The following is a 17862-nucleotide window of genomic DNA, read 5'->3' as shown; positions in this document are numbered from 1 at the left end:
TTTGCGCGGGTCTGAACCGCCTCATCTTCCAACCTGTCTTTAAGTTTCAGAAAGGAACGGGTGACAGCAATAAGATGAAGAAGGGACTGAGGAGGAGGAAAGGGGGGAAGAGACAAGCATCGGTCTGTGGGGTGGGGGGGAATAGATCGGCCCCGGGGGAATGGGGAACCACCACACTAGTGGGTGAGCTATCACAAGGCGGTATGAGTGAGGGGGGAGGTGGGGGGGGGGGGCTCTGCAGTGCATCTCCCAATGGGGAGAGGGTGCCTGGTGACAGGAGGAGAGAATACTCTGGGGGGGGGGGAAACTTGTAGCGGATGAGAGGCAGTCCCAGGGGGAAAGCCGAGGGTCAGAGGGGATAAGGGCACGAGATTGTCGATGGCAGATTGCCCACGGCAGCAAGGAAAACAAAAGCACCGCAAACAAGTCACTTTTGGATGGCCCCCTAACAAAGAGAAACCTTGGAGCACATCCACAAGGTTGATCCTGCAGGAGGTGGGTGGGGGGCAGAAACCCCTCCATCAGAATAGTCAACTAGAATTTGCGGGGACTTAACAGCCCAGTGAAAAGATCGAGTCTTCGCTGATCTGAAAAGTATGAAAACCGGCATAATCTTCCTCCAGGAGACCCACCTGAGGGAGAAGGACCGACTGCAGGTAAGAAAGAGCTGGGTGGGGCACTTACCATTTGTGCTGCAAGACGAGGACTTGGGGTGTGGAGTGGCCATACTGCACAATAAGAGGACAGCATTTACTTTGATGGGTCTGTTACAGACCAAGGTGGACGGTACGTCATGGTTAGTGGTGTCCTGGAAGGGGCGCTAGCTGTCCTGGTGAACGTGTACACACCCAACTGGGACAACCGGAATTCATGAAGAAAGCCATGACAGAAATCCCCGATATAGACACACACCGAAATCGGGGAAAAGGTTAAACATGGCGAAGGAACACTGACGTTCACACACCCAGGGAGAAGGAATTCTTCTTCTTCTACCAGGTACACAAGGTACATACTGGGGATGACTTCTTTGTAGTGGGGAAAGCGGTGATTCCAGGGATAGTGGGTGCAGAGTACTCCGCAATAGTAATCTCCGACCATGCTCCACACTACGTGAAGTTGGAGACGGGCTGGGCACAACGATCCCCATGGAGGCTAGGCATGGCCCTCCTGGCCGAGAAGGCATTCTGTGCACAGATATCACAGGCCACAGACGGGGACGTTACCAACAACCAGAATGGGGAGGCCTCACCCTCCACGTTCTGGGAGGCACTGAAGACAGTGATAAGGGGGGAAATTATAGCAGACAAGGTGCTCAAAGATAGGAAGGAGAGGGCGGCTAGGCAAGAGCTGGTCGGCTCCATGCTGGAGGTGGACCGGCCGTACGCTTCGGCCCCGACTGTAGAGCTACTGGTGGGAAGGAAGCTATTTATGAACTTTGACCTATTCTCCATGGGCAAAGCAGTGCACTGGCTCTGCCAGACACCAGGGACCTTCTACGAACACAGAGACAAAGCCACCTGCTGGCTCACCAGCTGAGAACGCAGACATCCACGAGGGAAATACCTCAAGTTAGTGACATCAGCACCAGGCTTGTCGCCACACCGGTAAGGGTCAACAAGGCCTTTACAACTTTCTACCAGGGCCTGTACACCTCGGGATGAAGCAGTTCCTCAATGGGCAGGACATGCTGGTCGTGGGGGAAGGGAAGAGACGGGGCCTGGGAACACCATTAGAACTGAGCGAAGTCATAGAGAGTGTCAATTCCATGCAGGTGGGGAAGGCACCGGGGCTAGATGCATTCCCGGCGGACTTCTACAAAACATTTGCGCCAGCATTGTCCCCACATCTGCGAGAGATGTTCACAGACTCGCTAGTAAGGGACACCCCATCACCGACACTGACACAAGCCTCAATATCGCTGATCCCCAAAAGGACAAAGACTCGACTGAGTGTGGGTCCTGCAGGCCCATCTCACTACTCAACACAGATGCAAAGAGCCTGGTGAAGGACTTGATGAGGCGGCTGGAGAGCTGCGTGCCAGAGGTCGTCGAAGAGGACCAGACGGGCTTTGACAATGGCAGGCAGCTAACACCGAACATCAAGCACTTGCTAAACACGATAATGACCCCATCTGGGGAGAGTACACCAGAAGTGGTCATCTCCCTGGACACAGAAAAGGCCTTCAACAGAGTCGAGTGGACGTACCTCATGGAGGTATTGGAACGGTTTGGGTTAGGGCCAGGGTTGACCTCCTGGGTGAAATTATTGCACAGCATTCCCACGGCGAGCATATGGACAAACACCACCATCTCTAAATACCTCCAGCTGCACAGAAGCACAAGGCAGGGATGCCCACTATATACCCTGCTGTTTTCTCTGGCAATGAGCCACTGGCGATCGCCCTCAGAATGGCAAAGGGGTGGAGAGGTATCCAGAAGGGGGACAGATAGCATATAGCTTCATGGATGATCTTCTCCTCTTTATCTCAAACCTCCGGGCTACCATGGAAGGGATAATGAAACTCCTAAGGAGTTTGGAGCCTTCTCAGGTTACAACCCTAACCTGAGCAAAAGTGAGATCTTCCCTGTGAACCCACAGGGGGGAGGGAGAGAGCTGGAGGGACTTCCATTCAAATAAGCCAAAACCAAATTCCGCTACTTGTGAATCGAAATAGCCCCTAACTGGACATGGATGCACAACTGGAACCTGGCGAGTCTGGTGGAGGAAGTCAAAAGGACCTGCAGTGGTGGGTTCCACTCCCACCCTCCCTCGCAGGGAGAAGACAGACGATCAAAATGAACGTGTTGCCCAGGTTGCTCTTCCTGTTCAGATACCTCCCGATCTACATTCCCAAGGCCGCCTTCAACACAGCAGGCAAGCTAATCATGGTGTTTGTGGGAGTGGTGGAGGGGAGGGGTGAGCAGCAGAGGATCCAAAAGAAGGTCCTACGAAAGGAAAGGAAACATGGGAGGCCTGGCCCACACAAACCTACAGCTCTACCACTGGGTGGCCACAGCAGAAAGAGCGAGGAAATGGGTGAAGGAACCGGGAGCAGAATGGGTGGAGATGGAGGAGAGTTCCTGCATTGGGATATCCTTCTGAGCCCTCGTCATGACCGCACTCCCATTCCCACCTGACCTATGACTCGAGAAGTCCAGTGGTAGTAGCCACGCTCCAAACGTGGTACCAGATGAGACAGCACTTTTGCCTAACCATGGCCCCCATCTGCAACAACCACAGGTTTACTCACACAGTAACGGACGCCACCTTCAAAAGGTGGAGACAGGTCGAAGGGACACTGACAGCTAGGTACATGTACACGGACGACAGAGTAGTAACCCTGGGGTGGGGGAGGGGAGGGTGGGGGGGGGGGGGGTGCTCATGGAGAGGTTCCAATTGCCAAAAGGGATTTAGCTGAGACACATACAGGTCAAAGCCTTCCTCTGTAAGGACATTACAACATAACTCCAGATACCAGGACATTCGTTAGTCGAAGAACTGCTGGCCGCGTGTGACCTAGGGAAGGGAAACAGTTGGAGACCTGTACTGGCAACTGTTAGAGGAGGTACGCTCTCCCCTGGATGAGACAAGGAAAAAATGAGAGCACTTTGGACTTTGGATCGGTGCACTGCACAGTTCGAGCTCCACCACATGTGCAGGGCTCGGCCTAAAGCAGGTAAAGGTGGTGCATGGAGCGCATCAAACTAGAACACAAATTAGTTCTTTCCGGAGGTGGAGGGTAAATGTGAAAGGCGCCAGGAAGACCCAATCAACCTCGCCCACATGTTCTGGGCCTGCCACAGTGGCAAGTCTTTTCTGGGGCCATGTCCAGGGTTGAGGGAGTGAGAGTGGAGCCATGTTCAAAAGTGGTGGTTTTCCGGGTCTCAGACCAGCCAGAAGTCTTCATGGAGGCGGGGGGGGGGGGGGGGGTCCATTGCCCTAGTCTTTGCCCTTTGCCTCCCTGATCGCTCGCAGGAGAATCCTGCTCAGCTGGCGATCGGCAGCACCAGCCAAGGCTGCAGACTGGCTGTCCGATTTGGTGAAATTTCTCAAACTGAAGAAAAGTAAATTTGCCATCTGAGGGTTGGAAGAGGGCTTCCAAAAGAAGCAGAAGCTGGTCACCAATTTGGTCCAAGTTTTTGGCCAGCAACAATCAGAGTAAGGCGGGGCGTGGGGGTGACGAGGGGAGACACAAGCGAGTCACGGGGTAAAGATGGAGACGGAAGGAGGGGAGCGGGAAGGTGGGTGGGTGAGGACACACAAGGAAATCGAGAGGGACAAGGAACTAAAACTACAGATAGACATCTGTGAATACACGCCCAGGTCAAACTGGGAATGGTAACAAAGGTACGCCGATCAAAGTGAGGACACATCCACAGCAGGAGGGAAAGTGATTGCATGTAAATATCTGTACTGACTTTTGACTTTCTTTTCGTTCTTGCTGATTTTTTCTTTGTTTTGTTTTTTTGTAGGTTTTTTTCTCTCTGGTCAGCTCGGTTATGTAAAGTGTGACATATAACATGTGAGTTGTGAAATACAAAATGTGACACCCAATAAAAACACTTTAAAACTAGGATATTGGGAACAGTAAGTGTATGTTTATGTTAGTGAGCTAATCCAAAACTTATGACTTATATTTTAAAAATAAATTTTAGAGTACCCAATTTTTGTTTTTTACAATTAAGGGACAATTTAGTCCAGCCAATCCACCCAACCTGTACATCTTTGGCTTGTTGGGGTGAAACCCAAGCAGATACAGGGAGAATGTGCCAACTCCATACAGGCAGTGACCCAGAGTGGGATCGAGCCTGGGTCTTCAATGCCGTAGGCAGCAGTACTAACCACTGTGCCACTGTGCCGCCTGCTTATGACTTATTGACCTGACATCGAGCGATACGGAGAAAGAAATAGAAAGGAGTTATCAGAAATTAATTGGATTTATCCAGCAAGTATTCAGTCATGTAGATCAGAAAGGCTGGAATCTGCATTGGATGTAGGCATAATTTGGTTCAATAACATCAGCTACAGCAATTCTAAACTGGTCACTGGCACCAAAAGACACTCAGTGGGGTCATAACTCATTCAGAAGAACTTCCAGCACAGAAATAGATCATTTGGCACAACTGGTCCATAATTCAAAGGGGAGCCACTGATCACTTCTGCTCCACTAACCTCCTCCCACTCCACTTCACCTAACCCAGTGAAGTGGAGTGGAAGGAGGTCAGGAAATGAGAGAAAATTTGGGGGAACAGAATAAATTTGGGTTGGCACTAGCACATGCCATTTTATACACACCATAATCTCCTATACTCACCAGCCTGCCAGTCTCTATTGAAAAGGTTATTCATGAAGGCCCCGCCTTCTCAACCTTGCCCCTCGCCTGAGGTGTGGTGATCTCAGGTTAAATCATCACCAGTCAGCTCTCCCCCTCAAAAGGGAAAAGCAGCCTAGCGTCATCTGGGACTTGGCAACTTTACCTAACTTTATCTTAATCAAAAGCAGAAAATGATGGACAAATGAGTACACAATTGGAAAACCTCGGAGTTTATTTTTAATCTGTGTCACATTCATTGATTTCTCTTTGGCTGTTAGAACATAGAACATCCAGTGCAGAAGGAGGCCATTCGGCCCATCAAGTCTGCACTGACCACTTAAGCCCTAATTTTCACCCTATGCCAATAACCCCTCCTAACCTTTTTTGGACACGAAGGGCAATTTATCATGGCCAATCCACCTAACCTGCACGTTTTTGGACTGTGGGAGGAAACCGGAGCACCCGGAGAAAACCCACGCAGACATGGGAAGAACGTGCAGGCTCCACACAGACAGTGACCGGCAGGGAATTGAACCTTGCACCCAGGTGCTGTGAAGCCACAGTGCTATCCACTTGTGCTACCGTGCTGTTGAATTGTGACAGGACAGTTATCCCTGGTTTCATATTTTCTTACCAATAATACTGACACTTTATTTGGGAGAACTGTCAATGTTGGAGAGGGTGACATGGTCACATGGGCAGATGTTATAAATGGCTTTTCAAAACTTGGACCAAATAATGACTTGTTCACATTGATTGAACAGTACCAAATCAGAGTAAATGTAGTCAATCTTTATCTACCACATTAGATGGTGTCATTCAATCTGAGGCTACATTGATGGAAAAGCAAAGAATCTTCATTCATTGTCGGTTTAAACTGAACTCTATATCGTACAATGAGTACACGTACAGTCTTTTAAAGTTGCAATGTTGTCAAAGGTTTTTACATGTCGAAACTGGTATCATTAACAATATTGTGACTCTTAGGCTTCTGGTCCCTTGTTATTAGCTGGTCTAGCACAGTGGGCTAAGACAGAAAAGGGCCTGTAATACAGAACAAGACCAGCTGTGCGGGTTCAATTCCCGTTCCAGCCTCCCCAAACAGGTGCTGGAATGTGGTGACTAGGGGCTTTTCACAGTAACTTCATTGAAGCCTACTTGTGACAATAAGCAATTATTATTCAATAAATTTAATTGTTGCATTCCGTCATGTTCTTGCTATGGAGGGAGCACAGCGAAGGTTTACCAGGCTGATTCCTGAGATCGCGGGACTGTCATATGAGGAGAGATTAAATCGGTTAGGATTATAGTCACTGGAGTTGAGAAGAGTGAGAGGGGATCTCATAGAAATTTGCAAAATTCTACCAGGATTAGACAGGGTAGATTCCGGAAGGAATGTTTCCAATGGTGGGATGGCCCAGAACGAGGGATCATATTTTTTGAGGATAAGGGATAAACCTTTTAGGACTGAGGTGAGGAGAAATTTCTTCACCCAGAGAATGGGGAATCTGTGGAATTCACTACCCCTGAAAGTAGTTGAGGCCAACTCGTTGTATGATTTCAAAAAGGAAGGAGATATAACTCTTGGGGCTGAAGGGATAAAGGGAGATAAGGGTATTGAACTTGATGATCAGCCATGATCATAATGAATAGCAGAGCAAGCATGAAGGGCTGAATGGCCTCCTCCTGCTTCTATTTTCTATGTTTCTGTAGAGAATAGTGGCATAATGGTAATGTCAAAGGCCTAGTAATCCAGAGTCTCTTGGAAAATTAAAATTGTAATTTGTTTAATAACAAAAATCAAGTTTTGGAATAAAAAACGGGCTGATTCTCCGATTTGGAAACTATGTCTCCGCGCCAGTGTGGGAACGGTACTGGCGCAAAACAGCCACCAATTCCCCATTTTGATGGAGGTTCGCATGCTAGCCAGGCAAATTGCCGGGTCCGTGGCTGCACATGCGCACGGCGGTGGCCTGCAGCGGTCGCAACGTGCTTCATGGCGGATGCTGCTCATGGACCCGGCCCGCAAAATAGTCCCCCCCCTTCGGCCGGCTCGAGCGGCACGGACCGCCCCACCACAGCGCCCCCCAGCCCCGAATATGTCCACCCTGCCTGCGGATCGACCCTCCCCCAACTGTGGCGGTTCTGGGCTGAATCCGCAGCCGTCACTTTGAGTTCCCGACGGATGAGACCACACGAGTCCCACGCCGTCGGGAACTCGGCCGGTCGGGGGCGGGCCTCAGGCAGTGGCCTGAAGGCATGGATACGTGGTGCGGCGTACGCTTTGGAGGGGGCGGTGCATCGCGGAAGCAACTCCTCCCCCGATTCTGTCAGGAACTTGGATTATCCGGCCCATCGCCAAACGCAATTTCTGCGTCAGCGACTGGAGAATCCAGCCCGACATGTTTAGGAAATAGTTGAACACGGTATGGAGAATTCAAAACAATTTGGGGCTGAAGTCTAGACAACTTTCAGATCTCTTTCAACTTGATCCTTAGCTATTTCAGCACTATTCGTAACACAAAAGAACTTGCATTTATTTGCGGGGGCTATCTTTGGTGAAAGTGAAGGGGGGAGCTCAATGGGTGCCGTGCTAATAAGGCATGCCTGTTCGAAAGTTTGGTTTCAGCAGGCAATGTTGATCCAATTTGCTTTGAGATTTTGAATTTGCCTGGACAGACTAAACTGGACAGCTGCCGGTTTAGAACTCTGTTGCATATTTGAAAGAATTTGCGTTCAGCAGATATTTGTGCTCCCTGCACCTATTTTCACTGAAGGTGTGCAATGTGCTGGAGGACACACAGCAGCACATTTTGAGATGGCTCAGAGTCTGATTGAGAGGGTACATGGGTTTCAGATGCCGCGCTGGAGGTCCTGCTGGAAGAAGCCCAGAGGATAAAGGAAATTGTATACACACAGAGGTGAAACAGCCCATCTTTTCTTCTTGACCCTCATGTCCCTCTGCCCTGCAGCATTTGGTTATCGGCTGTCTGACTTCATGCTCTCCTCCCATTTCTGCTGCAGACCCAGTGGTGATGCCCATGACTAGTTGGCTGGTGACTCCTGTAAGGAGCGAGTCATGTACAATAACGCAGCACTTACTCTTTTTAACTGAGGTCCTCAGAGAACTTGCAGAACAAATGTTGCTCAAGTGCCGGTGAAGCCTTGTCAAAGTGTCCCAGAAAGCCTCATGATGTGTTTCACAAGCTCTCTTCAAATCGCCAGCAGCAAGTGAACAGTAAAAGGCGATAAACCTTTAAGTAGTGCTCAGAATGCTCTGCAATAATTTGTTTACTCTTAATCTGCTGGACGCAGTTAGTAGAGGGTGTTGGATTAAAGGTCAACTACTAAAATACCTTGCTGTCTCTTCAATAAGCACTAGCAGACAACTTAAGTGGCAATCAACTGCTTAATGATTCTTTGCCAGCCGTTGCTAGCTCAAGTATCAACTCCTCTACATGATGGCATCTTGTGTTAAACATAGGCTACATTGACATTTTAACATAAGGCGTCATCTTGGTCACTTCAGAGACTCTTTAATGCGTAAAGTATCTGGGGAAAAATGCTGGGGCTGGGTAGTATTTTATTTGATCCATGGGAAACATTTTAAATTTCTCCACAATTAATTGGAACAAAACTGTCTAATAGGGGAGATGAGTCTGATGATGGCTGGCAAGGGAGTGTTGGGTGGAGGATGAGGGAGGGGAAGGTGAAACGGCAAAGGAATTAATCATGGATTGAATAGGGAGTGAGGATTGGAAATAGGAGAGAAGAGGTGATGACTTAACTAAACAGTTCTATTTTTTAAAAAACATTTAGAGTACCCAATTCATTTTTCCAATTAAGGGCAATTTAGTGTGGCCAATCCATCTACCCTGCACATCTTTGGGTTGTGGGGGCGAAACCCACGCAAACATGGGGAGAATGTGCAAACTCCACACGGACAGTGACCCAGACCAGGGATCAAACCTGGGACCTCGGCGTCGTGAGGCAGCAATGCTAACCACTGTGCCACCATACTGCCCCATGACTGAACAGTTGTACAGATAATCAATCTCTGAGGTGAAAAAATCTGTATGTTCCTTCAAATTAATATTAAAGGAAGGCCAGTGAAAGAAAGAGTCAGATGAGCTGACCATTTCACTGCAATCTTTAATATTTCGCCATGGAGATATAGGTATGATATTGCTTAAACTGGAAGATGTTTGGAAGTCTAAGTGGACAGTCTGAGTACATTGCAATGTGAGGCTTTCCAATGCTTACTTGAGATGCCAATAGCACTCACAACAAGGATTTCCTCATTGGGAAGGTATGTTGGCTATCATTTGTTACAATGCTAACAGATTTCATGTCATAGTTTTCATTTACTCAGTATGATGAATATTACCTGATTTTGATGCTATAATATCATTTTACAAAATATAATTTTGATGACCATAATATTACCTGATTTTAATGCAAAACTAAGGAAAATATTAATTAGTCGGACTTTGGTCTATCACATTTTGTCAATATAGTTAGTATATTCAGCTATCCATTCATTGTAATATTATATTATTTACAAGCACAGACGAACCCACATTGCAGATTTATATTCGTTCTTTTCTGCTTACAATTTTCTGCATATTTTCCCCAGAGCTTCAATAAAATTAATGCTCTAGACAAAAGCAAAAGGGAAGTGACACTGATCATAGGCAGTGACAGGTTGATGTCATGAATACAGCGATTATCATACGACTGACAGGCATGTAAAATAGAGGAATAATGGCACAGGATGAAAGCAGAATTATCCGGGAGTTAAATTCTTCATCTGATATTTTGAACTTAACTCATTTAGTGATTGCAGGCAATAATTTCCGATGACAGTACGAATTACCCATAAACTGTGGCAGTAATCTGTAAGTACCTTTAGAACCCTGGGGCATGTTTAAGACATTCATGTGTGTTTTAAAGTATATATATATTTTGAGTTAATGAAGTTAAGTTTTTTGGTCAATGGCAGTTATCATGATGGACAACCCCGGCAGGATGCTGGATGTTCATGATGCTTCATTGATCTAGATATGATAATGAGGATTACTGTTTATGAAATTTCAAGAGGCAATAGAAACCTTGTGACATCTTATGATTTGCATAATTGCAATCTACATAAACCATTTACTTGTATCCGTCATGTCAATTACACTTCCCAATGAGCTAGCAAACCGACTTTACAATGACAATTGCATTTTAATGATTTACTCTGCAGTATTAGTTCATTTAATATTTCAGTATTGTTGAAATATCATCCAACTTGAGTAACGCAGAGTGATTGCATTGAAATTCTTCAAGTTACATTTCTTCAATATATTTCAAAACTGAAAGGTAGGAAAGCAGCCTAGAAATAGAATTAGATGTTAAAATTATCACTGAAGTCCTTCCTCATAGGAGAACACCCCATTGCTCAGAAAGTTCTCAATTTTACTAGTGATTATTAACCAGAGTCTTTAAAGTTTCCAACTCTGGTACAACTGCGATTGTCCGCTATAAAAGCAGAACCACCCAACTGCTACTAAACAGTTAAAGATCTGAAGGATTTGAATTGACTCTCGTACAAATGATTGTAGTGGCACTACTGATAAAGTACTAACTTCATTTAAGCTGCCTACATTGCAAAGGTATCTACACTTACTCAAGTTGGGATGATATTTCAACAATACTGAAATACTAAATGAACTAACACTGCAGAGTAAATCATTAAACTGCAATTGTCATTGTAAAGTCGGTTTGCTAGCTCATTGGAAAGTGTAATTGACATGAAGGATCCAAGTAAATGTTTTTATCTAGATTGAAATTATGCAAATCATAAGATGTCACAAGGTTTCACTTCAAAAGTACTTAATTGGCTTAGTGTGGTAATTCTGCGAAAGGTGCTACATAAATGCAGGTGTGCGTCTTTTTTTCCTATCTGACATGTTCATTTTAAACCTCGTACTAGATTCCATCTGGGGCAATGATATTTTATTCCCTGAATCAAGCAACATAAATGATCATTATTATAGGACAACACCTAAACTCACTACAACAGGAGTGGTTGAGGCAAGTACATTTAAGTAAAGGCTAGATGGGTCCATGAGGAAGATAGGAATAGAAGTTAATGTTGATGGGCTTAGATGAAGCAGGATGAGAAGTACACTCAGATGGAGCATAAAATCGCTGGCATAGACCAGGCATGTCAAATGGCCTTTTGCTGCACTTTGTAGTCTATAAACAGTAATTCTAAGCAAGGAAAGGGTTATTGCAATTTCAAAACAACAAAATTCTGCTAAAATATAAATTAACCATTTTTTAAAGAAAATGTTTGACCAAATTTTATATGTTTCATATCAAACCCCATCAGCTATTTTGGAATGGTATACTATGACGTTGGATGCTTTTATGTGCTCCGGTTTCCTCCCACAGTCCAAAGATGTGCAGGCTAGGTGGATTGGCCATGCTAAATTGCCCTTAGTGTCCAAAGCTGGTGGGGTGGGGTTACTGGGTTACGGCGATAGGGTGGATGTGTGGGCTTGGGTCGGGTGCTCTCTCCAAGGGCTGGTGCAGACTGGATGGGCCGAATGACCTCCTTCTGCAATGTAAATGTTATCAATTCTGATATTGCAGTCAGAATACTCATCCTGCTTCATCTAAGCCCATCGATGGAACAAGCTTTAATTCTCAATGAAGGACCAAAATGGGGATGAATGCTGCCGGATCTGTGTGCCATTGATAGATCTTTAGGAACAAAGCTGAGGAAGTGGCATACGTGTATAAAGTCCAAAGAGAAAAATGGAAAATAGGAAATTATTTTTAAAAATACTTTGGTCAGCTTTTCATCATAAGTGAGTGAATTTTGCCCAGACCTGCACTTCTGCACACCTCTCAAGTTACAGTATAACTATACAATATTGTATATCTATACAATAACTATGATTTACATTTTTCACAAGCATTAGCTGGCAATAGGCAAATGAAAAGTATCTTACTTGGTCATACATTGTTAAAAAATTGCAATAAAAACAGGTAAATTAATTTAGTTGCATTTAGCATGAATATCCCAATATTTTAATATGAGATTTGCATATGAAATTTAATTTGCTTTTAACTAGGCATTTTAAATATTTGCTATACAGTGTTAGTTCATTTAGTACTTTGGTTTTGTTTGAATATAGAATAGAATCCCTATAGTACAGGAGGCCTTTTGGCCTATTGACCCTCCAAAAGACCACCCCGCCCTATAATTCCATAACCTCACCTAACCTGTGGACATTAAGGAGCAATTGATCATGGCCAATCCACCCAACCTGTACATCTTTGGACTTTGGGGGCAGCACGGTGGCGCAGTGGGTTAGCCCTGATGCCTCACGGCGCTGAGGTCCCAGGTTTGATCCTGGCTCTGGGTCACTGTCTGTGTGGAGTTTGCACATTCTCCCCGTGCTTGCATGGGTTTCACTCCCACAACCCAAAGATGTGCAGGCTAGGTGGATTGGCCACACTAAATCGCCTCTTAATTGGAAAAAATTGATCGGGTACTCTAAATCAAAAAAAAAGATCTTTGGGCTGTGGGAGGAAGCGGGAGCAGCCAGAGGAAACCCACGCAGACAGTCACCCAAGGCCGGAATTGAACTCGGGTCCCTGGAGCTGTGAGGCAGCAGTGCTTACCACTGTGCTACCATGCTGCCTTTATCATCCAATTTGAGTAGCATCGGGTGCTATCATTGAAAGTCTTCAATATATTTCAATACTGTAAAGTAGGAAAGAAGACTGGAAATGGACTTAGACGTCAGAATTCACAGCATATGATGTTATTTAACCTAATATTCCATCGTTACTCCTCATTAACAGAGATATTTAATTGTGCTGGACATTTGTATAGTGCTTTACCAATTTCACCACTCCTTTCTTGTGGAATGCCTGAATGGAAACACATGGAGCAAGCCGTTATTCTGGGCGAATCTGCCTCTTACATCAGATTAAGAAGCAGCCAGATGGTGGAGCTAGGAAACGTTTTTTTTTCCTCTTCAGTCCTTGCCTAGTTTAATTTTGTAATCCGATTTATTTTTCTTTTTAAAGAAAGCCAGTTCTTTCTCGTTCGCAATCACCCTTTTCATGAACCTGCTCCCCCTTCATTTGGGACGAAGAGTTCCCTCAATCACTTCACTTTAGGGCATCCTTCACCCCTTGCTTTATCCTGGAAACCTCTCTCATCTTCTCCAGGGGTAATCGCGCCTGGCAATAGCTGCAAAAACTCTCAATGTTAATCTCACCCACAGCAGTAATTGGGGAGGGGGTCAAAGCGGACACAGGAGTAAAAGGGACACAGAGCACAGAGTGTGCCGGAGCAGGCAGTGTAGCCACTGGGAGTGTGGGGTCAGGTAAACAGCCCCCCAAGCAAGCTTTGGCAGAATTCTCCATCTTTCATAGTTGATTTTTCTGCTCAGACGGGACAAGTCCTGTCTCCTAGACTGCGCATATCTGCACGTCTCCAATCCAAGTCTAACTAATTGCAGCCTCTAATTATTAACCGGAAAGGAAGGGGGTGTTATAAAGGACTGACAGTCATGTTTAGACAATTCTATTTTCCCATCCAGTTTCTTTTCCAGACTGTAGTCTGAACCCTTGAACAACAGAATGGGGGAGGGTAGGGGGGGTGGTTCTTACCTGTGGTACCAGGCAAGGACAGGACACACATAAAGAGGGCTAGTAGCAGCTGCATGTCACCTCCTGAAGGGCCGTGTTGTTAAACTGTTCAGCCTTGAGCTCCAGTCACCGAATCCTTCCCCAGCCCAGATAACTTCTCCGAGCCCTCCATGTGTGGGTGAAGTGGAAAATCAGGGCGTTCGATACCAATGGGTCGACGAATGTCCCAGGAGTGGGGGGAGTTACATCTCAGGACAGATTGCGATGGAGTGGGGGGCTCTTTCTTTTCTCTTTAAGAATCTTCCAGCCTCACAGAGAGAGAAAACATTGCACTGCATCGCTTTCAGCCACGCTGTACCACAAGAGCAGAACCCTGGGTCCTAATTGCCGTCGGTTTCTGCGCCTTGAAATCTAACCTTAAAGTTGGCGGAATTATTCATGAGCTGCTTCACATGGCGAATAGCATCAGTCATTTACAGAGCTCGGAATTGGCCGACCGTTTTACTTGAATTAAAAAGATTTTTTTTAAAAATTAGAGTACCCAATTCTTTTTTCCAATGAAGGGGCAATTTAGCATGGCCAATCTACCTAACCTGGGTTGTGGGGGTGAGACCCACACAGACATGAATTACAAAGATAAACTTAAACACTAGTTACTATAATATAATAAGAATAATGATTTGTTTTGTTTTTATTTTATAGAAGGGTGTGGGCAGAGGGCAGCAGCAACATGCGCGAAGCAAGCGCCAGAAAACACCCCAGCAAGTGGGAGACACGTGTGTGTGCGGGACGAAGCGACATTGCTTCCGTTATAGGCTTGTAGGAGGGACAGCAGCTAATAGAGAATGGAGGACAGGAAGCAGCACGCACGCAAACAGGGGGAAGAGGAAGCAAAGGTGGCTTGTAACCTGTTGAAAAGGGAAGCTGCAGAGAGCAAATGACTGAGGTTGTTGGGAGATGGGTCAACAGAGGGTATTTAAAGTGTGTTGGAAAACGAGGGGATTTATATTTGTATTTATAATAATTGGAAATAATGTATAGTTTTAAGCAGGTTTAATTTCATGTTGCTGTGCCTTGGAAGGGTGAAACCTATAGTTAGATCCATGCTGGACAAAGGTGTTTCTACGTGTGGTGTTTGGTTTGAATTCCAACTGTGGTTCCATTGTGTTTAGAGAGGGCCACGGCTTGAGGAGTAAATAAACCAGCAGTGGTTTCTTAGTGATGGGAACCTTGTAAGGTAGAGAAGTTTCTGAGGAGAACTAAGTTTTAGTTCAGCTGAATTTGATTGCAGTTGGAGACAGGACCCTGGGAGTCAATAGTTCTCAACTCTGGCAGGAGAAGCTGGACAGGGCAAGGGAGTTGCAATGATATATACTGCCTAAGGAACAGGGTGCAATCCAGATAACCAACTAATTGGGGCAGAAAACACTTCTTGAGATGACTGAAGTTAAGAGAACTGAAACCAAAGTATTGTTCAGAAGAATTTAAGGAAGAGTAAACAAAGTGTTCTGAGTTAAATAGACAATTGTATTGACGAGATATAAAGTGGGACAGCAGACTTCAGAGGTAAATGAAATGTTTGATGTCATTTTAATACAGTCCAGGGATTGAGAGTTAAAGCAAATGTGAGCAGTTTGTACAGCAGTCAAGACAAAGAAATCCTAATGAGGGTGGTGTAAAATCCTGGACTGGATTTCCTGTTAAACATGAAGAGGAAACTCTGTTTACAATTGTCATTTCTAAAACCTGGACCAGATTTTGGAAAACATTATTGTGAGAGAAGATTTTAAAGCATGTCTTTGGCAGTGGAGTTTAGAAACTCCCAGCTTGGGGGGGGGGGGGGGGGGAGTTTTAAGGAGAACTCCACTGACATTAACTTACATTCAGTGCAGAGTATGTGTAGTTGCCCAAAGACAGATTGTGTGTTAAAAGGGACTTTGTTCAAGGAGACCATTGCAGGCCACTTTGGAATCCATGTTAATCTTAATTACAATGATTAACATGCATGTGAACATGCAGATTCTTGCCAATATGTCAAAAATAGGCAATATCTTTATGGAAACATGTTAAAGGGAAATCATAGCACAGAAACAGGCCATTTAGTCCATATAATCCAGACGATATCATAGATTGAGGCCATTCAGCCCTTCAAGGGAAGTCATTGGACCTTGCACCAACCCTTCATAAGAGCAGCCTACCTAGGCAACCCCCCCCCCCCACCCCCCATTCCCGTAACCCCTCCCAACATTTGGACTCTTAGGGGAAATTTAGCATGGCCGATCCACCTAACCTGTACATCTTTGGACTGTGGGAGGAAACCGGAGCACCCGAAGGAAACCCACGCAGGCACGGGGAGAACGTGCAGACTCCACACAGACAGGCACCCAAGATCGGAATTGAACCCGGGTCCCTGGTGCTGTGAGGCAACAGTGCTAACCACTGTGCCAGCCCAGAAGATAGTTCTCTCACCCCTTGCTTCATCCCACCCTCTCAACATATCCTTCTATTCCACCGCCCCCCACCATGAACTTATCTTAACGGAGGCAAGAGACACTAAACACTCTCCGCGACCTGCTACACGTTAAATTCCTTCCTGCCTTGTGCAGCACGGAGAAGAATTCAGTGACAAGCCGTGTTTGGCATTCCAGTGACCGCTGTAAACTGGGCAAGACACAAGAGATTAGATATGATCACCTAACCCAGCTGAAACCTGAAGCGCGGTTGCGATTCAGCACCGTGGACAGCGCCTACTGACTGTTCCCGAGTTTGACCTCGACAAGAGCCGAGGCCCGGACTGTGCTGAACAGCAAAGCAGATTGAAAGGCGAATTTGCTCTGTCGGCGGCTGGATTGTACACATGCCCAGATCTAAATTCCCAACCAGGCACATCTCTTCGGACTGGAGTTTGTTTTTGTTGTTGCCTTTTCTACTGTATTAGGAGACCTGGGCCAGCTCTGTAAATACATTTCCAGACATTCCCACCCTCCCCCTCTACCTATAGGTTCCTTCACCAAAATGAACATTGGCAGAAAACATTTTTTTTTTGCCCTGGGGGTCAGTGTCAAATGTGCACAACTATCTCAATTCTGGGGATTGTGCGAGTATTTTGATTAAAGGAGGTTTTGAAATGCACCCCCCCCCCCCTCCCCCCCTCACCCTCCCCATCTGAAAAAAAAAATTTCTTGACCCGATTCCTCTGAACTAAACACGATTGTGTCAAACTGATATTAGCCCTGCATTTTAATTGGAGATTCTGCTGAAAACAACGCCCTTTATAAGAGAATCAAACATTTAGAATTAGAACTGGGAGTGCAGTATGCTACCATTGCCTCCTCGACTAGAAGGCAAAAAAACCGAAATTCTTATGTCAGTATCCAGAGTTTAGGTTTTTTTTTAAAACTTCGAGTGTTGCAAAAGGCTAATAGTAAGGCGCAGTGAGAACCTGAAATCCAATTTTCGACTGTCGACAAGCTGCCGAACAGGAAAATCTTTCATTCCTACCAAGCACACCTTCTATCAGAAAGCGTTACCTTCGTTTAGTAGGTTCTGTAGTACACTGTAGTACACTGTTTTTCAGAATTGCACTCATACTAGAACTGAGGTTTTTGAATAAATATCGATGCCCCTCCCCCCCCCCCCCCCCCCCCCCCCCACCACGTTTTCTGCGGATTAAGGAGCACCGATGCAACTCTCTGGATTGTAAACGTTAGATTTCCACCAGTATCCTTGCACAATTAGGCCTTGCCGAGGTTTATACCCTCTGCATTCTGTTTCTATTACAAAATTTCAACACTTTCGATTTCAAATAGGCGTCGCTACATATCAATGAGACCCTCAATTGAAACACTCAATGAACAAAAACGTGCATTTCCAAAGGAAAACCTTATTCA

General features: G+C 45.6%; 1 protein-coding gene across 2 annotated transcripts in view; it reads right to left on the bottom strand.

The window, feature by feature from the left end:
* The window catches only part of LOC119970143 (neuronal acetylcholine receptor subunit beta-3-like), a 53530-nt gene extending 39062 nt beyond the window's left edge, over positions 1-14468 (bottom strand). Inside the window, exon 1 of one of the 2 annotated variants that reach the window (XM_038804232.1) lies at positions 13994-14468. In XM_038804232.1, coding sequence (XP_038660160.1) covers positions 13994-14048 — 55 coding nt within the window. In that variant the 5' untranslated portion in view covers positions 14049-14468. The remainder of the gene's footprint in view (positions 1-13993) is intronic. The other variant, XM_038804231.1, reaches the window with a different exon arrangement.
* Positions 14469-17862: the final 3394 nt, after the last annotated feature.

The sequence above is a fragment of the Scyliorhinus canicula genome, chromosome 8 (genome assembly GCF_902713615.1).
Source record: "Scyliorhinus canicula chromosome 8, sScyCan1.1, whole genome shotgun sequence".
NCBI lineage: Eukaryota > Metazoa > Chordata > Chondrichthyes > Carcharhiniformes > Scyliorhinidae > Scyliorhinus > Scyliorhinus canicula.
This window is presented reverse-complemented; position numbering and strand designations above follow the sequence as displayed.